At 40.4% G+C, this 25,235-nt stretch overlaps 1 protein-coding gene and 1 long non-coding RNA gene across 3 annotated transcripts; both read left to right on the top strand.

Moving 5' to 3' along the window:
* The first annotated feature begins 2,786 nt into the window (after positions 1-2,786).
* On the top strand, positions 2,787-18,027 carry LOC115367799 (uncharacterized). Of its 2 annotated transcripts, none has more exons than XR_003928957.1 (4): positions 2,787-2,938; positions 16,688-16,751; positions 17,573-17,608; positions 17,779-18,027. It is a non-coding gene; the product is annotated as an uncharacterized LOC115367799 (long non-coding RNA). The 2 variants fall into 2 exon arrangements; XR_003928956.1 differs by lacking the exon at positions 2,787-2,938 and adding an exon at positions 15,936-16,236.
* Positions 18,028-21,666: 3,639 nt separating this feature from the next.
* LOC115367778 (E3 ubiquitin-protein ligase TRIM39-like) lies at positions 21,667-23,150 on the top strand. The gene has a single exon (XM_030063694.1). The coding sequence runs from the start codon at positions 21,749-21,751 to the stop codon at positions 23,144-23,146; it is 1,398 nt and encodes a 465-aa protein (XP_029919554.1). The 5' UTR covers positions 21,667-21,748; the 3' UTR covers positions 23,147-23,150.
* Positions 23,151-25,235: the final 2,085 nt, after the last annotated feature.

Raw genomic sequence — 25,235 nt, 5'->3', positions numbered from 1 at the left:
AGCAGCAGAATAGTGAAGACGTTACATCAAATAGACAGCAAGGCAAAGATAAATATACAATGTAAATAAATATACAATAAAATAATGAAACGAAAGTAAAGGCAAACCGAATAAAAATAGAATTAAATAGAATTAAAAAAAAATGGAGTGAAAAGTAGACCAGGCTCCCTGTAATGGACTCATGACACTATACATTTGTACATTCTGCATGGGTGCTTGTGTTCGTGTGTGTGTATGTGTGTGTGTGTGTGTGTGTGTGTGTGTGTGTGCCACCAAAGGTGTATGAAGCTGTGGCTCACCAGCTTCCCAGATTCCCAGATTATTTACCTCAGAACAGCCAATAAAGTGAAAAGCTGTTATTCTATAATGAAATATTACTTTATGTGAAAAACTGACTCAAACTTCAGAGATAAACGTTCATCCTCTCTGTGATGTGCAGATTACATCTTGTTATGAAGTGTAGCCCCCCTCCATAATCTGATATGAAAATATAACAAAGTGTCTGGCTGCTGGACAAAATCCAGGTTTTATAATCCCACATGACTGGGATGTGGAGGCTGGGGAGTTCCCCTTCAAATTACAACAAAATCTATGACCGTTGTTTGTTTACTTTCAATAGGGACAGAGCACATTAATGAGCATCACTATTGAGTACACAATGTAAACGTGCTGGAGTTGGCAAGAAGGAGGTCAGGAGGTCTTCATGGGGTCAAAGGTCAACAGCAGAAGCCAAACAGAAGGTGAACATCATCTGAAAGCTGGAACCTGAAGATTAATTTGAGCTGCAGCTCAGCTCTGAGTGTCACGTTATAACACTCATGAATCTGTAATAAACACTGTGTTCTGGATAGGCGTTTATTTATTTATTTTTATTTATTTATTCAGAGTTTTAGGGATTAGAACATTATGACATGAGCCTATGATGGCCATTCCCATGGTACCTGTCATTTGTTGTTGCAGCAATTTTAGGTTTGGTACCATTTATGCTTTTTATGCTTTTTTTTTTTTTATGCTTTTTTCTATGATGTTTTCTTATGCTGTGTTGTCTGTGATGTTTTTATGCTGTGCTTTTTTCTGTCGTTGCTGTATTCTGTATTTATTTTTACTGTAAGGCGACCTTGAGTGCCTTGAAAGGCGCCATAACAAATAAAATGTATAATTATTATTATTATTATTTATTACACAGATCAAGACTCCAAGACCCTGAGGAACACCACAGAAACATCCAGGCTGTGATTTGCAGATTCTCTGTAAGAACTGCGTGACAAAAGTGTCTGCCTGCAGTGAAATGGCTGCTATGGGGGCCAACATCATCACACAGGAATCAAATGTGGCTCATTGAATCCACAAGAGTCTCAGCTTTCCAGTCAAAGCAACTGATGCAGCTCCAAGACTGTTTAGGCCCCAGTCTGCACACACACACCATTTTACAACAGGCCACAAGAACACATGTGGACTGCAGGCTTTGGGGCCCAAACTGCATGGGATTAGCAGAAGGTGGGCGTGTCTGCAAAGGGGAGAGCCGTGGCTGCCCAGAGAACCCATTTTCATTCATACATCTGGAGGTCAGAGGTCAAGGGACCCTGCTGGAAACAGACATGCTGGTGTTTCCCTCGCCAAAGTCACTTCAACGCATCTTAGCGATCAAAAAACAAAAACTGTAAGTCGACCATGGTGAAAAGTGAATGAGTCATTCTTCCCTGTTCTTCTGTCCACACACACACACACACACACACGCTCAGTTGGCGTGTGTATCTGTGTGTTTGATCATGCTTCTGCTTTTTTCTACACGTTGTGCTCCTTATCGCATCGGACGTGATATTGAACAATGTTGTGTGCCAACAGTAGGTGAACACAGCAAGACAGTTTGAATCCTTGACCTTTCTGTGTTCTGCTCCTTCATAAGCAGAAATATCACTGGATCAGTCAGCCTTACATAATCGCTGAGAAAGATTATTATCATCAACAAAAACTAACGAGGTAACAAGAAAACCATGACAACGTGTCAGGGCCACTGCTGGGAGAAAAAAAAATACAGAGCTGGGAATCTGAAATTTTGAGATGAAACTCATTTTATGAGACAAGGAAATGGATATTTTACCACATTAAAGTGGTAAATTTACAAGAATTTACAAGTATCACATGGCTGCTTTTCCTTCAGCCTGCAGGTTGACATGAGTCATGAACTGGCAGTCGTTTGGGTCACCTGGCAGTCGTCAACTCTGAAGTTTGCAGCACTTTAGGGCCATAAATTTCCTATGATAATATAATATATTATCATAGACCGCCTCTGTTGGGTCAGAGGCGGCCGACGAGGTCGATCATCAGGCCGGACGGTTTTTACAGAGCACACCCAGACAGAGAGCTGGGAAAGGAGGGGAACCAGGAGCTCTGACTGATTCACAGAAAGTAGAAGAGCCAAAGGAGGAATAAAACAAAGTGACAGCAAAGGGGAAAATGAAGTGTCTTCCTATATTTCTCTACATTAAAGGCCTTTTGGGGGATTTGTTCCCTATTCAATGCAAGAGTCTAAGCACAGAGGATGTTGTAGTTTGTGATGTTGAGCTGTGCAAATAAAACAGACATGAAAACAGTCTTCTAAGTTCCTGTACCAGTGAGTCAGTGCAGACTGGGAGAACTGGGTTACTGGCTTTTTTGACAGGATGTTGATGATGTTAGCAAAGAAAGAACTTCACATTTCTATGGACGTTTGACCCCAGATGATGAAAGCTGACGATCTGATTGGACGGCAGGGCGCTGCCTCTACATGACTGGAGCCTTTATAACAATCAGAAGAATCAGAACATCATTGATCCAGAGCTGCTGACTGTTTGTCCGAGTCCATTTCAACAAAGACAAGAAGAAACAGCCATGAACGCCCGAGTCTCACTGATGCTGGTCTTGGCCGCTCTGCTGCTCTTTGCAGGTGAGGCATCAGGTTACAAGACTTTTTATTATTTCTGCTCATGTTTAGACTCACATTTTCTACATTTAACCTCTAATTTAAATCTATTTAATTGGGCATGCAATTATCTTGTATTTTTAAAATGAACATTTGGCATAATTTTTTAATAATTTCTTTGTAATTCAACTTTAAATATATAATTTCCTGGAATTGTTTGACTATTTATCTATTTATTTATTTATTTATTCATTTATTGCTAATCCTCAGGTCATTTTTTGCAAAAATTCTTGTATTTTTTGTCATTGTTTTACCTTTTTTTTTTGTTTTGTTTCGCTAATTTTCTGATACTTTAAAAAAAAAATCTTTTTTGGTTTACTTTTAAACATTTTTTAATTGAATTTTTATGTATGTTTATTATTATTTATTGTTTGCATTTAAAAAAAAAAAAAAAAAAAAAAAAAATTTCTGGTCCTTTTACTGTAATTTTTTTCCAGCTTGGTGCAGGTCAGGCATCACAGGGAACTAAAAACCTGGGAGTTCATGATTAAAGGTTGATCATTCAGCTTAATAATTAACTTTGCCAAATAACTCATTTCCAACCAGGCGCAGAGGCAGGAGCGATTTGTGATGCAAGGGGAGGATCATGCGTCAGTCCTTTTTACTGTGGCACGTGGTACGTCTCATGCTTTAATACATACATACATACATATATATAGCGTCAAATCACAACAGAAGTTATTGCATGACGCTTTACAGGTAGAGCAGGTAAAGACCACGCTCTACAAATTACAGTAGAAAAACAAGAAACCCAACAGATTCCATGCTGAGCTCTTGGCGACAGTGGCAAGGTAAAACTCCCCTTTAACGGGAAGAACCCTCAGGTAGAACCAGACTCAGGGTGGGTGGTCATCTACCTCTACCGGTTGGGTGGGAGGGGAGAGAGAGAGAGACAAGGAGACAGAGACAGGGGGAAGGGGACAGACTGGGACAGCAAACAACAGCAGAAACAGCAGGGTATCCTGAACAGGTAATCTAGATGGAAGTGACACGCAGCATCTAGCCATCTCATCTGCAGCTGGATGACCTTCCAGGATGAGCAGGACTGTTTGACCAAGACAAGACACAGAAAGCACAACGAAAGCAAAGGGGGAGTGGACTCTGGAACAATAGCATGAACTGAGTAAAAGGAGGGGGGTATAGAGGGGGACAGGAAGAAGAAGAAAGGAAGAGGGAAGAAGAAGATTAGAAGAGAGGAAAGTGCTCAGAGCATGATATGAAGTCCCCCGACAGTCTAGGCCTATAGCAGCATAACTAAGGGCTGGTCCAGGGCAACCTGGGCCGACCCTAACTATAAGCTTTGTCAAAAAGGAAAGTCTTAAGTCTACTCTTAAATACACACTCTTATATGTGTGTGTGTGTGTGTGTATATATATATATAGTTTAAAAGAACCAGGCGACTATTCGCTGCAGGCCTTTATTTATTTTTACACAGACCTGCACCAGGCCATTATTGTGATGACAGTTACTGTCCAACATATTTTTTAGTACAAAAGTACTAACAATATGGTACAATACGGTACACCCTTTTCTTCTAACATTAGCTAGCTCTTTTATTTTGACAGAGAATGGATATATATATATATATATATAAATATATATATATATATATATATATATATATATATATATATTTCTTTTTTTTTTTTTTTTTTTTTTTTTTTTTTTTCTCACTGCTGAGGTACCATCCACACAGTAAATTAAATTGTACTGACAGACATATATTTCCTTGCAGGGTGAATACACCTGATTGCATCAAGGGAGAAGTGTAAGTTCAGGTTCACTCACTGCTGAGGTACCATCCACACAGGAATCTCATGCAGGAAACACGAGAATTTAATTGTGTTTTTGTTGTTAAATTCTTTACTTCTTTTAATTTAACTGCATTATTTGCTTTTTTGCAGTGTGCTTTCATTTGCTTTTTCTCTCTCTCTGCTGTAAAAGAGTCTCTTGGTACTCAAAAAGCAACATACAAACATGCTGTTATTTTTAGCTGATCTTGTATTGGGATCGTGTCTGTAAGTTATTCTGCATAACGTCCCATCTGAAGTAAAGTTTATCACTCACTTTGTGTTTCAGGTGCTGTCTGTACCTCTGAGGAAAAAACCCACTTTGAGATGAGAGATGAGACCAGATTCACTCCCAGGAGGGAAAGCTACTTTTTGTGCTGTAGAAAAATAAAAATGTGGGAAAAATAAATAAAGTCACACTTCATCCCTAGTTTGCTTTGCATGTTTCTGCCTAGAAATCCAGACTCAAGACAAGAGGAGTGACAAAAAAACTCTCTGGGAATCCTCACCGTTTGTTGGATCACTTTCAAAATCATATTATTATCATTATTATTATTAGTTTTAGTTGTAGTAGTAGTAGTAACATTGTTATTAACAGGCTCTTTTTTACAAGTCAGACAAAATACTTTGAGGGATTTTATTATCCATGTTGTTGATGTTTTTGTGATCGTCATGGCAGCCGTGATTTTTCAGGAATTTCTGCTCTGTTTCAACATTTTATTTTTCACAAGTTAATTACTCTATGCAAACATACAGAGAAATAGAGGATAGATAGATAGATAGATAGATAGATAGATAGATAGATAGATAGATAGATAGACCTTTATTGATCCCCTGAGAGGAAATTCAAAGTGACACAGCAGCAGCAGAATAATAATAATATAATAATAATAAAACTTTATTTGTATAGCACCTTTCAAACAAGAATTGCAGCTCAAAGTGCCTCACAATAAAAAGAAGAACATTTGAAAACATTAAAATAAAACATTAAATATTGAAGAAGTTACATCAAATAGACAGCAAGGCAAAGATAAATACGCAATATAAATAAATATACAATAAAATAATGAAGTGAAAGTAAAGGCAAACCGAATAAAAATAGAATTAAATAGAATAATTTTTAAAAATAGAGTGAAAAGTAGACCAGGCTCCCTGTAATGGACTCATGACACTATACATTTGTACATTCTGCATTGGTGCTTGAGTTTGTGCGTGTGTGTGTGTGCGTGTGTGTGTGTGTGTGTGTGTGTGTGTGTGCCACCACAGGTGTATGAAGCTGTGGCTCACCAGCTTCCCAGATTCCCAGATTATTTACCTCAGAACAGCCAATAAAGTGAAAAGCTGTTATTCTATAATGAAATATTACTTTATGTGAAAAACTGACTCAAACTTCAGAGATAAACGTTCATCCTCTCTGTGATGTGCAGATTACATCTTGTTATGAAGTGCAGCCCCCCTCATCCTCCCTCCCATGGCTCCATAATCTGATATGAAAATATCACAAAGTGTCTGGCTGCTGGACAAAATCCAGGTTTTATAATCCCACATGACTGGGATGTGGAGGCTGGGGAGTTCCCCTTCAAATTACAACAAAATCTATGACCGTTGTTTGTTTACTTTCAATAGGGACAGAGCACATTAATGAGCATCACTATAAAGTACACAATGTAATCTTGCAGTTGGCAAGAAGGAGGTCAGGAGGTCTTCATGGGGTCAAAGGTCAACAGCAGAAGCCAAACAGAAGGTGAACATCATCTGAAAGCTGGAACCTGAAGATTAATTTGAGCTGCAGCTCAGCTCTGAGTGTCAAGTTATTACACTCATGAATCTGTAATAAACACTGTGTTCTGGATAGGCGTTTATTTATTTATTTTTATTTATTTATTCAGAGTTTTTAGGGATTAGAACATTATGACAGGAGCCTATGATGGCCATTCCCATGGTACCTGTCATTTGTTGTTGCAGCAATTTTAGGTTTGGTACCATTTATTACACGGATCAAAACACCAAGACCCTGAGGAACACCACAGAAACATCCAGGCTGTTATTTGGTGTCAAAAACTTTTGACATTTGGAGATTTCTGTAAGAATTTTGACTTATTCTGTGACTGGATGTTGAGCGTTGTGTTGTGGAAATGTGTCAGAAACTGGCCCTTCCTGTCAGTCTGTGTGGAGAAGCAGAGCTCCTCTGAACGGCCTCGCTCTCTAGTTTGTGTCTGTAAAGTTTGATGAGGCTGTGATTCTCCTAGAGGTCACTAGAGGTCATTTTCTCCAGCGACGTCCAGTTGGACAAAAGTCTCTGCCTGCAGTGAAATGGCTGCTATGGGGGCCAACATCATCACACAGGAATCAAATGTGGCTCATTGAATCCACAAGAGTCTCAGCTTTCCAGTCAAAGCCAACTGATGCAGCTCCAAGACTGTTTAGGCCCCAGTCTGCACACACACACCATTTTACAACAGGCCACAAGAACACATGTGGACTGCAGGCTTTGGGGCCCAAACTGCATGGGATTAGCAGAAGGTGGGCGTGTCTGCAATAGTCCAGTAATTTTAGGCCAAAATTGGGGTCAACCTAGGACAAATTGCAAGAGAAGCAAACTCAACTGATTTTGTATCCTCAGTTTGTCCTGAGTGAGGGGAAAAAAAGTCCCAAGAAATCCCATTGGTGGAAAGTTTTGAAAATCACCTATTTATGACCATATAATACCAAAAAACACTGTTTTTAACACACAGGGAAAGGGGTTCAACATTTTACTTTCAGATATCACTATAAAAATTCACAAGATGATTACACACACAAAGACAAGAAAAAAAGTCAATTACAAGTTCTTTGAATTATTCTGTTTACACATGCATATCACACATTATCTGATTTGATATGCACTAATAAGGAATATAAGGAATAAATGCCAGAAGAGACATTTAAACAGTGAATTAAAAAGTTACTATATATAAAGTAACCTTGAATTAAAAGGTTACTACATAACAGTGAATTAAAAGGTTAGTATATATATAGTAACCTTTTAATTCACTGTAAATATCTGTTCTGGCATTTATTCCTTATATTCCTTATTAGCGTATATCAAATCAGATAATGTGTGATATGCATGTGTAAACAGAATAATTCAAAGAACTGGTAATTGACTTTTTTTCTTGTCTTTGTGTGTGTAATCAACTTGTGAATTTTTATAGTGATATCTGAAAGTAACATTTTGAACCCCTTTCCCCTGTGTGTTAAAAACAGTGTTTTTTGGTAATATGTGGTCATAAATAGGTGATTTTCAAAACTTTCCACCAATGGGATTTCCTGGGACTTTTTTCCCCTCACTCAGGACATACTGAGGATACAAAATCAGTTGAGTTTGCTTCTCTTGCAATTTGTCCTAGGTTTTTTCATAAAATGACTGGACTACAAAGGGGAGAGCCGTGGCTGCCCAGAGAACCCATTTTCATTCACACACCTGGAGGTCAGAGGTCAAGGGACCCTGCTGGAAACAGACATGCTGGTGTTTCCCTCACCAAAGTCACTTCAACACATCTTAGCAATCAAAAAACAACAACAACATTGCATCATTATAAACCTGATATCCTGCTTTGAATCAGATAAACAGGACGTGATATTGAACAATGTTGTGTGCCAACAGGAGGTGAACACAACAAGACAGTTTGACTATTTGACCTTTCTGTGTTCTGCTCCTTCATAAGCAGAAATATCACTGGATCAGTCAGGGGTACATTATCGATTATTATCATCAACGAAAACTAACGAGGTAACAAGAAAACCACGACGACGTGTCAGGGCCACCGCTGGGAGAAAAAAAAATACAGAGCTGGGAATCTGAAATTTTGAGATGAAACTCATTTTATGAGAAAAGGAAATGGATATTTTACCAGATTAAAGTGGAAAATTTACAAGAATTTACAAGTATCACACGGCTGCTTTGCCTTCAGCCTGCAGGTTGACATGAGTCATGAACTGGGACATGAGGGGCATTCCCTGATTGCAAGAGGAAGGCTGTTCCAATACTCCGTTCCCTGAAGTGACAGCACAGTCTGTCCACAGCTGCTGTGTCTATGCGGCACCACACAGCGCCCTCTAGTGGAGGCTCTGCCGCTACTGCCTCTGCTTGAACACAACACAAACTTGAAACACCTGAGGCCTGTACCATAAAGCTGGGTTTGGGCTTAGCGAGGTAACAGAGGCTGAAATCACATGCCATGACAACAAATTTCATAAACACATACATTTATGGAACACACAAATGTTACTATAGTCAGATCTATTCGTGCCATCATGGTGGGGAAGTAATATTATAATCCCACTAATTTACGCACTGACACACTCAGCGATTTTTTTGACAGCATTCCTTGCGACTCTTGGAAGCTGCAACTTTGTTGCTTTTTCCCTGGATGATGGATTTATATTCCTCGTATTTATTTCAGATTATTGTCTGCTCCTCAGTTGTAAAGTATGCGGCTCGGGTGGATTTTTCCATGTCTGCGATTGGTTGTATGCAGCAAACACCGCCCTTTTTATGTGAGCGCGCACAGATCTAGATTGGAAAAGCCTGGGTTCAGTTAGTGAGTCGATAACCGGCTTCTTGGTACCGGAAATTAGGATTGCAGATGTCTAGTTAAGTGAAGCCAGATAACTAAGAGAAACCCAGGGTACGGTAACCCAGCTGCATGGGACAGGCCAGGGCTGCCATGAGAATCCCAAAAAACAATCAACATCAACAACATGTGCGGTGTAATCCCACACGCTGAACGGTTCTGTGAGGGTTCCAGTTCTCCTCTGTCCTGCGTTTGGCCACAAGTTCTCATCAGCAGTACATGTTCTTGTGTTCTCGGACGATGGATCTGGTCAATCCTTTGTTTAAACCAGCACTGTCTGATGGAGCGTTTCTGGACTGGAGAGAGAAGGGACTACGCTGGAGCCATTGGCGATTTTTATTTAGACAACAAATTTACTTCATTTTTTCAACTTCAAACTAAATATAATCTTCCCCAATCACCCTTTTTCCGCTATCTTCAGGTTAGACATTTTATACGACAGTGCATCCCTCTCTTTATGACCAAGCCTAAGAGTCATCCTTTCTATGACCTTCTACTCAGTGAGCCAAATTCTAAAAACCTTGTCTCCAAATTTGTTGATATCTTTTCAGTCCCAGTTGATACCAGTCATCTCAGGGAGATCTGGGCAGCGAAGCTAAATGTTCCAATATCAAAAGAACTTTGGGAGGAGTGTTTGGCTGCAATACAGAGCTGTCCTTGTCGAATGCATGTTATATTATGTCTGTATGCTTGTGTAGCAAACATGGTACAGTCTTTTTTTGTGTGTGTGTACTCAATGTTTTTTTCTACTGTCCTTGTTTGTTTCAATTTATGAGAAAATTCAAAAAATAAAATATTCAAAAAAAAAAAAAAAAAAAAAAAAAAAAAAAAAGCAACTTAACGTTTCCTAGTGTTCGCCTGTCCAGACTCAACTCTGAAGTTTGCAGCACTGTAGGGCCATAAATTTCCTATGATAATATAATATAACTTTACCTCATTAGCAACGCTGTAGGTGTCCATGATGGGCAGCTTGTGCTGATTCCAACATGAAATACTCATTTCCAACCAGGCACAGAGGCAGGCGCGATCTGTAACTCAAAGGGAGGATCATGCACCACTCCTTTCTCCTGTGGCTACAAGTTTCGCCACTGGTACGTCTCATGCTTTCATATATATTTTATATCTATATCTATAGATAGATAGATAGATAGATAGATATATTCTCACTGCTGAGGTACCATCCACACAGTAAATTAAATTGTACTGACAGACATATGTTTCCTTGCAGGGTGATTACACCTGATTGCTACAATGGACAAGTGTAAGTTCAAGTTCACTCTCCAAACTGCTTTAAGGAATCTCATGCAAGAAACACCAGATTTTAATTGTGTCTTTGTTGTTAAATTCTTTACTTCTTTTAATTTAACTTAATTTTTTGCTTTTTGCAGTGTGCTTTCATTTGCTTTTTCTCTCTCTCTGCTGTAAAAGTGTCTCTTGGTACTCAGAAAAGCAACATACAGATAAACATGTGCTGTTATTATTTGCCGGATTAAAGCGTTTGGAAAAGAAAAATCCAGCGTGAGGTTTACAGTGACACATTTCTTCTTTTTTTAACTGTGATCTTTTATTGGGCTCGTGTCTGTAAGTTATTCTGCATAATGTCCCATCTGAAATAAAGTTTATCACTCACTTTGTGTTTCAGGTGCTGTCTGAACCGCTGAGGACAAAACCCACTTTGAGATGAGAGAGGAGACCTGATTCACTCCCAGGAGGGAAAGCTACTTGTTGCACTGTAAAAAAAATAAAAATGTATGAAAAATAAATAAAGTCACGCTTCATCCCAAGTTTGCTTCGCATGTTTCTGCCTAGAAATCCAGACTCAAGACAAGAGGAGTGACAAAAAAAAAAAAAAAAAAAAAACTCTGTGGGAATCCTCAGTAGTAACATTGTTATTAACAGGCTCTTTTTTACAAGTCAGACAAAATACTTTGAGGGATTTTATTATCCATGTTGTTGATGTTTTTGTGATCATTATGGCAGCCGTGATTTTTCAGGAATTTCTGCTCTGTTTCAACATTTTATTTTTCACAAGTTAATTACTCTATGCAAACATACAGAGAAATAGAGGATAGATAGATAGATAGATAGATAGATAGATAGATAGATAGATAGATAGATAGATAGACCTTTATTGATCCCCTGAGAGGAAATTCAAGGTGACACAGCAGCAGCAGAATAGTGAATGTAAATAAAAATACAATAAAATAATGACGTGAAAGTGAAGGCAAACCAAATAAAAATAGAATTTAATAGAATGAAAAAAAAAAATGGAGTGAAAAGTAGACCAGGCTCCCTGTAATGGACTCATGACACTATACATTTGTACATTCTGCATGGGTGCTTGTGTTCATGTGTGTGTGTGTGTGTGTGTGCCACCAAAGGTGTATGAAGCTGTGGCTCACCAGCTTCCCAGATTCCCAGATTATTTACCTCAGAACAGCCAATAAAGTGAAAAGCTGTTATTCTATAATGAAATATTACTTTATGTGAAAAACTGACTCAAACTTCAGAGATAAACGTTCATCCTCTCTGTGATGTGCAGATTACATCTTGTTATGAAGTGCAGCCCCCCTCATCCTCCCTCCCATCGCTCCATAATCTGATATGAAAATATAACAAAGTGTCTGGCTGCTGGACAAAATCCAGGTTTTATAATCCCACATGACTGGGATGTGGAGGCTGGGGAGTTCCCCTTCAAATTACAACAAAATCTATGACCGTTGTTTGTTTACTTTCAATAGGGACAGAGCACATTAATGAGCATCACTATTGAGTACACAATGTAAACGTGCTGGAGTTGGCAAGAAGGAGGTCAGGAGGTCTTCATGGGGTCAAAGGTCAACAGCAGAAGCCAAACAGAAGGTGAACATCATCTGAAAGCTGGAACCTGAAGATTAATTTGAGCTGCAGCTCAGCTCTGAGTGTCACGTTATAACACTCATGAATCTGTAATAAACACTGTGTTCTGGATAGGCGTTTATTTATTTATTTATATTTATTTATTCAGAGTTTTAGGGATTAGAACATTATGACATGAGCCTATGATGGCCATTCCCATGGTACCTGTCATTTGTTGTTGCAGCAATTTTAGGTTTGGTACCATTTATGCTTTTTATGCTTTTTTTTTTTTATGCTTTTTTCTATGATGTTTTCTTATGCTGTGTTGTCTGTGATGTTTTTATGCTGTGCTTTTTTCTGTCGTTGCTGTATTCTGTATTTATTTTTACTGTAAGGCGACCTTGAGTGCCTTGAAAGGCGCCATAACAAATAAAATGTATAATTATTATTATTATTATTTATTACACAGATCAAGACTCCAAGACCCTGAGGAACACCACAGAAACATCCAGGCTGTGATTTGCAGATTCTCTGTAAGAACTGCGTGACAAAAGTGTCTGCCTGCAGTGAAATGGCTGCTATGGGGGCCAACATCATCACACAGGAATCAAATGTGGCTCATTGAATCCACAAGAGTCTCAGCTTTCCAGTCAAAGCAACTGATGCAGCTCCAAGACTGTTTAGGCCCCAGTCTGCACACACACACCATTTTACAACAGGCCACAAGAACACATGTGGACTGCAGGCTTTGGGGCCCAAACTGCATGGGATTAGCAGAAGGTGGGCGTGTCTGCAAAGGGGAGAGCCGTGGCTGCCCAGAGAACCCATTTTCATTCACACAGCTGGAGGTCAGAGGTCAAGGGACCCTGCTGGAAACAGCCATGCTGGTGTTTCGCTCACCAAAGTCACTTCAACGCATCTTAGCAATCAAAAAACAACAACTGTAAGTCGACCATGGTGAAAAGTGAATGAGTCATTCTTCCCTGTTCTTCTGTCCACACACACACACACACACACACACACACACACGCTCAGTTGGTGTGTATCTGTGTGTTTGATCATGCTTCTGCTTTTTTCTACACGTTGTGCTCCACATCGCATCATTATAAACCTGATTTCCTGCTTTGAATCAGAAAAACAGGACGTGATATTGAACAATGTTGTGTGCCAACAGGAGGTGAACACAACAAGACAGTTTGGCTCCTTGACCTTTCTGTGTTTTGCTCCTTCATAAGTAGAAATATCGCTGGATCAGTCAGCCTTACATGATCCGATAAGAAAGGAGTAATTTAATTCTGAAACATGAATAAACACCTTGGACTCATTTCTTTTCCAGTCCACCAGCTAAAGTCCGGCAGTGAAAGCCACTGGCTGTGCTGAAGCTGCAGGGTAACGTCCTGCTGGGTTTTAATGTGCTGCTGAGCTCAGGAACGTTCTGGCACGTTCTCACCGGAACTAAGAGTTTAACTCCACGCTTTAGCAGGTGGACAACACTGTAGGTGTCCGTGATTCAGTTCAGTTCAGTTGTACACTACATTGCCAAAAGTATTCACTCAGCTATCCAAATCATTGAATTCAGGGGTTCCAGTCACTTCTGTGGCCACAGGTGTATAAAATCAAGCACCTAGGCATGCAGACTACCTCTACAAACATTTGTGAAGGAATGGGTCGCTCTCAGGAGCTCAGGGAATTACAGCGTGATGTGATACCATGATAGGATGCCGCCTGTGCAATAAGTCCAGTCATGAAATTTCCTCGCTACTTAATATTCAACAAACAACTGTTAGTGGTGCTATAACAAAGTGAAAACCATTGGGCACAACAGCAACTCAGTGTGCAGAGGTCGCCAACTGTCTGCAGAGTCAGCAGCTACAGACCTCCAAACTTCATGTGATCTTCAGATTAGCTCAGATTAGCGTAGAGAGCTTCATGGAATGGGTTTCCATGGCCGAGCAGCTGCATCCAAGCCACACATCACCAAGTGCAATGCAAAGCGTCGGATGCAATGGTGTAAAGCACACCGCCACTGGACTCTAGAGCAGCAGGGACGTGTTCTCTGGAGTGATGAATCACGCTTCTCTGTCTGGCAATCTGATGGATGAGTCTGGGTTTGTTGGTTGCCAGGACAACGGTGCTTGTCTGACTGCATTGTGCCAAGTGTAAAGTTTGGTGGAGGGGGGGGTTATGGTGTGGGCTTGTTTTTTGGGAGTTGGGCTCAGCCTCTTAGTTCCAGTGAAAGGAACTTTGAATGCTTCAGCATACCAAGACACTGTGGAGGCTGTGGTGGAGAGGACACTGAACAAACTGTTATCCATCATGGATAACCCTGATCACCCTCTCCACCACACACTGGACAGACAGCGGAGCTCCTTCTCCAACAGATTGTTACAGCTCCGCTGTCGAAGGGACAGATACAGGAAATCATTCCTGCCACAAGCCATCACACTGTACAACAAATCACATCTGTCAGACAGAGACTCACATCTGTCTGCTGTATAGTTCTGTTTTTAACACTCCACTACTCAGCACCTTAACTATTTATTTATTATCCATTACCCAGCACCTTAACTGTTTATTTATTATTTATTATCTATATATTACATCCTGGGTTAATATACATTCACACTGTTTTTCAGACTGGAGGGGAAGTGATGATTCCTTAAGAGGTCGAATCAAGTTGGTTAGTTCCTGAATCCCAGTACCGGGCGTCGGGTTCTGCCACTTGGTTCTTGGTTCTCGGGGTTTCATACTAACTCTCCTTATCTATGCAATCATGTATATACTAAATTCCATCTGTATATTTCATTTCATATTCATTCATGTATATTTTTAGTTTTTAGTCTTTATAGTGTTTATTGTATATATTTAGCCCTTAGTCTATTTTATTTATCTTTATTATATGTTTCTACTGTTGCTGCTGGATCACCAGAATTTCCCTGGTTGGGATCAATAAAGTATATCTATCTATCTATCTATCTATCTATCTATCTATCTAGACATTTTGGACAATTTCATGCTCCCAACTTTGTGGGAACAGTTTGGAGCGGGCCCCTTCCTGTTCCAACATGACTGAGCACCAGTGCACAAAGCAGCTCCATTAAGACATGGATGAGCCAGTTTGATGTGGAAGAACTTGACTGGCCTGCACAGAGTCCTGACCTCAACCCGAGAGAACACCTTTTGGGATGAATTAGAGTGGAGACTGAGAGCCAGGCCTTCCCGTCCAACATCAGTGTCTGACCTCACAAATGCACTTCTGGAAGAATGGTCAAAAATTCCCATGAACACACTCCTAAACCTTGTGGAAAGCCGACATCATATTAAATCCTGTGGTTTAAGAATGGGATGTCACTCAGAAAAAAACGATTCCTGCTGATTCCAACATGAACCCCGTCAGCAGCAAACACCCAGGGGGCCTGTGTTTGTTAAAGTTCACAGCACATGAGGAACCTGGACCTTTCAAAATGCCCAGGCTCTCTTTGTTGCTCCAATAATAACTGAACAACAGAAACTGATTTCACTGTGTTCCTGTTTTGGCCGACGAGGTCGATCATCAGGTCAGACGGTTTTTACAGAGCACACCCAGACAGAGAGCTGGGAAAGGAGGGGAACCACGAGCTCTGACTGATTCACAGAATGTAGTTCCCTATTCAATGCGAGAGTCTACGAACAGAGGATGTTATAATTTGGAACTCTTCTGAGTTCCTGTATCAGTGAATCAGTGCAGACTGGGAGAACTGGGTTACTGGCTTTTTTCACCGGACATGGATGATGTTAGCAAAGAAAGGACTTCACATTTCTATGGACTTTTGACCCCAGATGATGAAAGCTGATCATGTGATTGGACGGCAGGGCGCTGCCTCTACATGACTGGAGCCTTTATAAGATCAGAGGAATCAGAACATCATTGATCCAGAGCTGCTGACTGTTTGTCCGAGTCCATTTCAACAAAGACAAGAAGAAACAGCCATGAACGTCACACTGATGGTGGTGTTGGCCGCTCTGCTGCTCTGTGCCTCGGAGGCATCAGGTTATAACACATTTTTCTGATTTCTGCTCGTGTTCAGACTCACATCGTCTACATTTAACCTCCAACAGGGCCGTCCCCAGATATTTTGGGAAAAAGTCCTCAGGGGGCCCCTGTGTTTTCTCAAGAACAGATCAATCGTTCAATTAAATTTAATCATTAAATGTAATTATTCAAAATTTGACTTCAAATTTATAATTATAAGAAGCAGAAATATAGTTATGTTTTTTTTTTTTTTCAAATTTTCTGGTCATATTTTTTTGTTAATGTTTTGCAAAATGTCTGGTTTCTCTTTTTTTAGCCTTTTTTTTTTTTTTTTGCAAATTTTCTGTGAGAAATTGCAGTAACACCTAGTAAAACAGAATTTACAGAAGAAACTGCACACCCCTGCTTCCTAGCTAAAACATTACCAGCTAACTTTTCTGTCTTGGTTTTATTTTCCCCATCCGAGCAGGACCGGCGCCAGGATGGCAGTGTCGAGCCTACGGGGGGAAATGTGCCCCTGCATCCAAATGCAGGTATCAGCAGCGGACACACCTCCTCATTCACTGATTTTTTACACTGCATTACTGAAGACAGCAACACTACCAAAGAACACATGTAGGATTATGTAGAAAACATCACTTACAGTTTTTCGAGTCTGAAGGGTCCTCGCTGCAGTTTTTCATGGTGCAGCTTTTATTGTCAAATTTGGAAAATGACAAAAAAAAAAAAAAAAAAAAAAAAAAAAAAAAAAAAAAAGTAGAAGCATCATCAGTCTTCTTTGCTGACTGAGCTTTTTTGGTGAAAGGTTCCAATTGGACTAAAAACTAAAAACTGGGACATTTTTCAGCCTATTGGGGTTTCAGAATAATGGACCAATGGCATCAGCATATTTCACAAATAAGTAATGAGATCTCACATTATTGTCTCGGTCACAATCTGTGTTTATCTACATTCATACACACACACTCACTGTTCAGTTTGTGTTGACATTGTGCAGAATGTGTCACTTTAATTCTGTGTTTATTACTGAGGTTGTAGTTTGCAGAGGTCTGCTACTGGACTGCATTATACTGAGAGGGGTTTCCAATTTTTTGTCCTCCCTGTTTATGTACAATGATGAGGGACAGAATAGTGGAAACAGCTGTCAGTAAAGTGCAGCACTAACTATGAGCTCAATGCCAAACACAGAAGTGAATGAACACCTCTGTTACTGTGACAACAAGACAAGCTGAGCATTATAGGCAGCAGGAGAGGAAACTTTATGGCACAACAGTTTGACTGGATTAGATTAGATTATATAGGTGCAGCTGATAAAGTGGATGTATTGTATTGACAAAGAAATGTCTCCTGGCAGGGGCCTCTACGACGTTCCATGTCCCTCTGGAAAAAAGTAAGTGAAGTAAACAAAGGACATTCAATTCTGTCTTTTTCATCCATAGTAGGAATTGTTTTGTTTTGTAGGATCATTTTTATGTTACGTATTTTATTTTATTTATTATCCATTTTTCAATGGCTATTGAGCTGGAACCGAACAATGATCCACTTTGTTTTGTCTTGCAGGTGCTGTCGCAGAACAAGATGATCCTCTCAGGCTCACATGTTGGTTTTCTGGATGATGTGTCAGTCAGCTCCACGCAGGCTGACGCTCACAGATCTGCTTCACCTGCACAACCCCCACCCAGACTGTTACACCTTGACTTTACCATCTGCAAACCCAGAATTTATGCTTAATCTGAGAGATTAGCTGTCATAATGAGATGTTAAGTGTGCAGCTGTGCAAAAATAAAACAAAATGACTCTTCATGAAAAGTCTCCTTCGCATGTTTCCAACGATGGTGAAATCTTTCTTTCTTTTTTTTTTACGATCTCCTCCACCAAATAAAATTCACCTGGAGCTGCAAAACCTATTTGATAACACAGCTTATAAACTTTTACATAGACTATACTAAATATACACAATTTTATCTAGCAGAACAAACTACACTGGCCTGTGTCGGCCGACTTTGAAATAAACTGAACACAGACCCATGCAGGCCTGCTTGAGTCCTGCCCATATTTGTGGAAAATGAATAAAATAAAAAGGTAAACACTGATATAAATAAAAGCTATAGCTGCAAAGAGCAAACATTAAAAACAGGCCAGTTTGTATTTAACTATGACTCCATGTCATGTCTAGAAAATCACTTGCCCTTCCCCTTGTGTGTTTCCCTTGGTCTGATTGTCTTCCCCGCCCTGATTGTTTCCACCTGTTCCCCATTACCTGGTGTGTGTGTGCATATATAGCCTGCGTTCCCCTTTGTCCTGTGCCAGCTTGTCTTGTGCCATCTGCCAAGTAAATCACGCCATTCTCGTCTTGTTTGCCACAGTTAGTCTTGCCATTTTTGCCTTATTGCCACAGCTTTTTGTTGATACTTTGTCTAGCTATTTCCTTTGTTTTCTTGACCACACTACAGTGAGTATTTCTGTTGATACTTTTGTATAGAATTTTAGTTGTTACTTTTGCATTATATTTCCTCCTAGTAGAGTGTTGAATTCCTCCTAGTTGAGTGATTTTGGTTATGTTTTTGTCCTCCTTGCGAGTGAGTATTTGTTACTTGTGCCCTAATAAAGACTGTTTTCATCCAGAACTCTTGTCTGGGGTCGTGCTATTGGGTTCGCTTTTGCTCAGTCTTGTCACTCCACGTATCAAGAGGACAGGTGAGCCACGGTGTTGACAGTGACAGCAAATGAATCTGTCCACGCTGAATTAAACTCTCCATTTTCCTCCAGGACTTTTCTTGGATTTATCCTTGGTTAGCCTAGCAGGGCCCAGCACCGAAGCCGAGGGCCTAGAGGCGGGGGCCAAGGCCAAGGGCCCGGGGGTTAGAAACTCCAGAGCGGCCCCCTGCAGGGGAAAGCACCGGGTCGTAAACGTAGCAGGATGTGATGCATATTTTCATCAACGAAACATTAAAACATTTTTTTTTTAATTTCAGGCTCACAGCATCACCTCCAACTCCACAGTGCAACAAAAATTAAATAAAAACAACTTGTACAAAACAATGTGTGAGTTCAGAGTAAAAGCAACAAAATACAAAATCAATTATAGCTGCTGCGCAGCAATGGTCGGGGCTGAGCACATTTAGGCAAATTTAGGCAATTCTGAGCAACAAGTGGAGAATCGGAAGATGGCATTCTAATGTGCATTTTGCATCAATTAAGGCTTGAGCTCACAATTTCTGGCATGAAGGACAACGCTTTATCTCACTGAGCTAATTGGCAAGTGTCAATTCAGATGAGGCTTCACAAACGGACTAGGCCAGTCACATGATAGCAACCGCCTATGCATGGAAGGCAGATTTAAAACCACTGTAAAAAAAAAAAAAAAAAAAAACAGTCATCAATGCAAAAATCTGAAAATACACATATTGCATCTAGACAGCATGGAGATGTTGGTAATTTGTTTTTAACAATGATTCATTTACTCCATAAGTGAAAAACTGATGTTTAAAAATGCGATTCTTGCATTGACTGTAACTGTTTACATGAGAGCAAAATTCAAAATGCTGTCAAAAATTGACAGCATGTCAAAATGACAGTTTTTAAGATAAAGTTCTTAAATTTGCCAGACATCATCTACCATGACTCCAAAATTTTGTCATTTTTTTATGAACATTGAAGATTTATTTACCAAGAATTTGCAAGTGTATGTTTACAGTACCATTTACAGTCAAACATTTTGATGCACTGTAGGCTCAATTTTTGATAAATCAAAAATTTGTGTGTATTTTTTGTGTAGGACAGTCTGAAGATGCTCTGTAGCAAGCTTGGTGACATTTGAGCAAAAATTGTGGGAGGAGATAGGTTTAATAAGTTTTACAGTTTTTGAAAAAAAAAAAACAGAGTGATGGACTTCATAATTGCAATAGGTTTAAATGTACAAAAGTTTCTTCAGTATTGGGGCTCCATGTTGGTGAAAGTTGCAAAACTGTAGCACATACACTACTCACAAAAAGTTAGGGATATTCGGCTTTCGGGTGAAATTTCAGGATGAACCTAAAATGCATTATAACCTTTACAGGTGAACTTAATGTGACCTTCTGTAAACTTTTGAATGCACATGTCCAACTGTTCAATGTTTCAGTACTTTTTGCACAAGTTGCTGTTCTCTAACAAGGAGTTTAACGGCAAAATTCACATCAGGTGTTTGATGCTCCAGCTCATCGAGGTCGTATCATTAGGGAACGGCTGCTGGAGACTGGGGTACCTCAGATGGAGTGGCCTGCACTTTCTCAGACCTGCATCCTATAGAAAACCTATGGGATCAGCTGAGTCCCGTGTAGAGGCTCGGAGCTCTGTACCCCAGAACCTCAATGTCCTGAGGGCCGCCCTTCAAGAAGAGTGGGATGCCATGCCTCAGCAGACAATAAGTCGACTTGTGAACAGCATGAGACGTCGTTGTCAAGCTGTAATTGATACTCAAGGGCACATGACAAGTTATTGACGCTGACATTTTTTGTTGTGGTATATCCACCACTGTTGTTGGCTTTTGTTTCAAGAAATTGTTTGAGATGAGGAAATCACCAGTGTATGCTTCTACTTAAATGCCCTACTTTCATGATATAATATCAATGTAGCGTGAACTTTTTCCATTTTCCATAAATTTCACCCAAAAGCCAAATATCCCTAACTTTTTGTGAGTAGTGTATGTTTGATTTGTTATGAATTTTCAAAGCTTTAAACTTTAAAGGCTTGCTATAGCGCCACCATCAGAACTATTGGCTTATGTTTGCATCTGAGGTAATCTGGCATGGGACTGGACCTTTGTGCAAAATTTGGTGAGTTTTCACGCATGGGAAGTAGGACTTCCTCTGAAGAAAGAAAGAATAAGAACACGCAGGAATACAGGAGGCACCTGGCAGCTTAGGCTGCCCGGTCATTCATAAACAGAGGGACTTGAGAAACTGTTGGTGCTCTGAGTTTAATAATTTGTTCATTAAAAGCAATATTTAAAAGCATTTATATTATTATGTCACACTTTTCATTTAAACCCAAAGCCAACCCAACTGGGCTGCAGTCTCTATCCGACTGAAACACCCAGTGACCGACAGGAGAGCAGCTCTGTGAAATGAAACTTTGGTCTCTTACAGGAAACAGCTCAGTGTTTAGGCCCCGCCCACTATCTGACTCAGCCAAAACAAAACAGAAAAAACAGGCTTTTATTCCTCTTTTGCACTCTGAGGAGATACACAAACACACAAACACACACACATACCAAGAGGCAGACAATAAGCGTCACCTTCTGAGCAAATCCACGACTTCCACTGAGGGAGGAACTACAGGAGGAATACTGGGAACACTGGGAATCCTGAGAATCCTGCCACTTCAATGTGCTCCTGACTTTTCACCTAAATGAGCTTTTAGAAGAGACATGTCTCAAAGTCAAAGTAACTTTCAGGGAACGTTCCAGAGCAGGAAGCCTTGCCAAGACTGACTGACTTCCTGTTTGAACTGCCTGACTGGTGAGTTTTTATCTTCTCTCAGAGACCAAATGGCTTCCAGATTAGAGGAGGATCTCTGCTGTCCTGTCTGCCAGGACGTCTTTAAAGATCCTGTGGTCCTGTCATGTAGCCACAGCTTCTGTAGAGCCTGTCTGCAGAACTGGTGGACAGAGAAACCAATACAGGAGTGTCCAGTTTGTAAGGAAGCATATTTACATTGTGATCCGCCTTGTAACTTGGCGTTGAAGAACCTGTGTGAGGCCTTCTTACTGCAGAGAGACCAGAGAGTTTCAGCAGGGTCAGAGCTCCTCTGCAGTCTGCACTCTGAGAAACTCAAGCTCTTCTGTCTGGACCATCAGCAGCCAGTGTGTCTCGTCTGTCTGCATTCAGAAACTCACACCGACCACAGATTCAGACCCGTCAACGAAGCTGCACGGGATCACAAGAAGGAACTTCAGGAATCCCTGAAGCCCTTCCAGAAGAAACTGGAGCTCTTTAGTAAAGTCAAAGCAAACTGTGATAAAACAGCAGAGCACATTAAGGTCCAGGCCCGACGCACAGAGAGGCAGATTAAGGAGGAGTTTAAGAGGCTTCACCAGTTTCTCCAAGAGGAAGAGGAGGCCAGGATCGCCGCTCTGAGGGAGGAAGAGGAGCAGAAGAGTCGGACGATGAAGGAGAAGACGGAGGCTCTGAGCAGAGAGATAGCAGCCCTTTCAGACACAATCAGAGCCATAGAGAAGGAGCTGAGAGCTGAAGACGTCTCATTCCTGCTCAACTACAAGGCTACAGTGGAGAGAGCCCAGCGCCCCCTGCTGGAGGATCCACAGCTGCTCTCAGGAGCTCTGATAGACGAGGCCAAACACCTGGGCAACCTGAGCTTCAGCGTCTGGGACAAGATGAAGGAGGTGGTCTCCTACACTCCTGTGGTTCTGGACCCCAACACTGCTGGTCCAACACTCGTCCTGTCTGAAGATCTGACCAGTGTGAGACGAGGACAGAGACAGAAACTTCCTGAAAACGTAGAGAGGATTGACTTCCATGCTGTCCTGGGATCTGAGGGCTTTGACTCAGGGATTCACAGCTGGGACGTTGAGGTTGGAGAAAACACAGGCTGGGTTCTGGGGGTGTTAGAAGAGTCCGCCCAGAGGAAGGGAGAGCTACAGCCTGGAGTTTGGACAGTAGTGTTCGGTGATGATGAATATGAAGCAATGTCCATATCAGACAATGTTGCTGTTCTCCCAGTGAAGAAGAAGCTCCAGAGGATCAGAGTCCATCTGGACTGGAACAGAGGACAGCTGACCTTCTCTGATCCTGATACTAACACACACATACACACCTTCACACACACTTTCACTGAGAGGCTGTTTCCATTGTTTGGTACTGCAGATGACGTGCCTCTGAAGATTTTCCCAGGGAAGGTCTCTGTAACAGTGGAACAGCACAGGTAGAGATGCTGCTGCTGATGATGATGATGCTGATGGTTTCATGCTTTATTGCATCAGAAATAGTTTTTATTTCCAGTGTAGTCTGATGTTTGCTCTGTAATCTGTGATGTCATCAAACTGTCTTGAGTCATAGGTGACAAAAATATAAATTAAAGAAAAATGTAAATTAATGAAAAAATACAGAAAGTTGGAAAAGAAATTAACAAATACTGACATAATGTATAATGACCAAATATGCAGATTGATAGATAGATAAACAGCTAGTTAAAAATTTTAAAATGTAAGTAATAAAATCAATTCGGTATTTGCAGCTTCCACATGATTTCTCCTTCCTGAGGTCATTACCATGAAGAGCACAGACAACAAGCCGTCATAAAGGCATCACCACTAAAAAGGTCATGCAAACATTTAAAAAACAAAACAACAGAGAAACAATGGACTGTTAATATTGTTTTCATGTGTTCTGTCTTTTGTCAGTTTAGCATTTAGCTGCATTTCAGAGCCGACAAGCGGTCAGTGTCACAGGAAATAGGAATGAAGAGACATTTGACGTCCATCTTGGTGCAGTTGTGCAGACGGTTCCTCAAGGGTTTAACGACAAGTCGGACTTATGATCTCTTCTACAGGGTGTGAACGCAGCATCAGTCATCTCTTTTCAAAGGTTTTGGGTGTTTCTGGGTTTCATTGGTTTGGGAGACGAGCTCAGGACAGATACATGTGACCGGCACATGATCCCCTCCAGGCTGCCGCATGCAGAGATAATGAATACACTGAATATGTATGTCAGCACTGTAATCTCACATTCAGTGATCAGTGTCAATCACATTTGGATGATGTTGCTTCTTAATCTGATGAAGAGAGAATTTCAGAGGGAAATGTGTTGAGATTTACTGACTGTGATGTCATTGTCTCCGTTCTGCTGACTAGGAGAAACTAGTTTGTCATGTGATAAAACAGGAAGACTTCAAATGCGGCAGTTTCCTCATTTTTTTTTTTCAGTCTCTCAAAATATTACATTACATCATAACAATATGGGGGAAAAATATTATATCATGATTATAGCATTTAGAAGAAAAAATGTTTTATTCTCATATAAGAAAGGCTCAGAAAACTGTTTATGTGAAATATGTCGCGCAGCATTAACCAGTGAAAACATGAACAGTGGATGAACAGTGACGGGGTGAGTCGTGCTCAATAAGAGTCTGTCTCAGAGAAACATAACATGCTCGCTTCTGATAGAAAAGAGGAAACTGGAAATGTCTGAGGAAAGAAAATGGATGTTTAGAAAAGTTGATTTCAGTGTGTAATGTATAAACCTGCATGTAATAAAGACGGATTCATAACATCTGAGCTGAGTGAGAAACTTGTTGTGAGACACAGCAGCTCTCACAAAAGGCACAACTTCCCCCACAGGCCTCATGGCTGGACTTTTATTTGAGTGGAGGCACCAAACTGAACGGCAGTGAATCAGGAGGCGGCCGGCGGCCAGCAGGGGGCGCTGCTGCAGCTGCTGCACTGATCAGCAGTAGTCGTCTGCAGCTTTGGAGCCTTGTTCTTCCCTGATCAACCACTAGGTGTCAGCCTTGTAACAGAGAGCTCCCTGCTCACATTTCCTTGTTTTCTTTAGTTTGAAGTCCAAACCTTCATGTTTCTGTCGTCTCAATATTCAGTTCAGGGAACAAAAATTAATCTGTATGCAAAATTATTAGTAAAACTGTCATATTTCCATCACCTTAACGGGTCAATAGTTTATGCAAGTAACTGTTGTGCTTCAAAAACGGCAAATAAGTGGAAAATACACAGTTTTAAAAACACTAATATCATTAATTTTATCAGCCTATACAATATAGAAAATATTTTAAAATCTCATCAGCAAATTAATGTGATAATGTGCATATTATACATTATACTATGATGATAAAATTTTGTTACAAATTTAGCTGCAAAACTAATCACTACTGACAAACAAACTAAAAGCACCCCACCCCCCTTTATTCAAACTGATGATTAATGTAGAAAATGCTGTGCAGAGATGGACTGAGTACTCGACCCCAGTACTTGAGTAAGAGTAAAAATACTACTGGTCAAAATT

This window comes from Myripristis murdjan, chromosome 11, assembly GCF_902150065.1.
Source record: "Myripristis murdjan chromosome 11, fMyrMur1.1, whole genome shotgun sequence".
Lineage (NCBI taxonomy): Eukaryota > Metazoa > Chordata > Actinopteri > Holocentriformes > Holocentridae > Myripristis > Myripristis murdjan.
Note: the sequence above shows the minus strand (reverse complement) of the source record. Positions and strands in the feature narration are given on the sequence as shown.

What these genes read in the sequence shown, in the direction of transcription:
- LOC115367778 (XM_030063694.1), top strand. Translation starts at nt 21,749, where the DNA reads ATGGCTTCCAGATTAGAGGAGGATCTCTGCTGTCCTGTCTGCCAGGAC.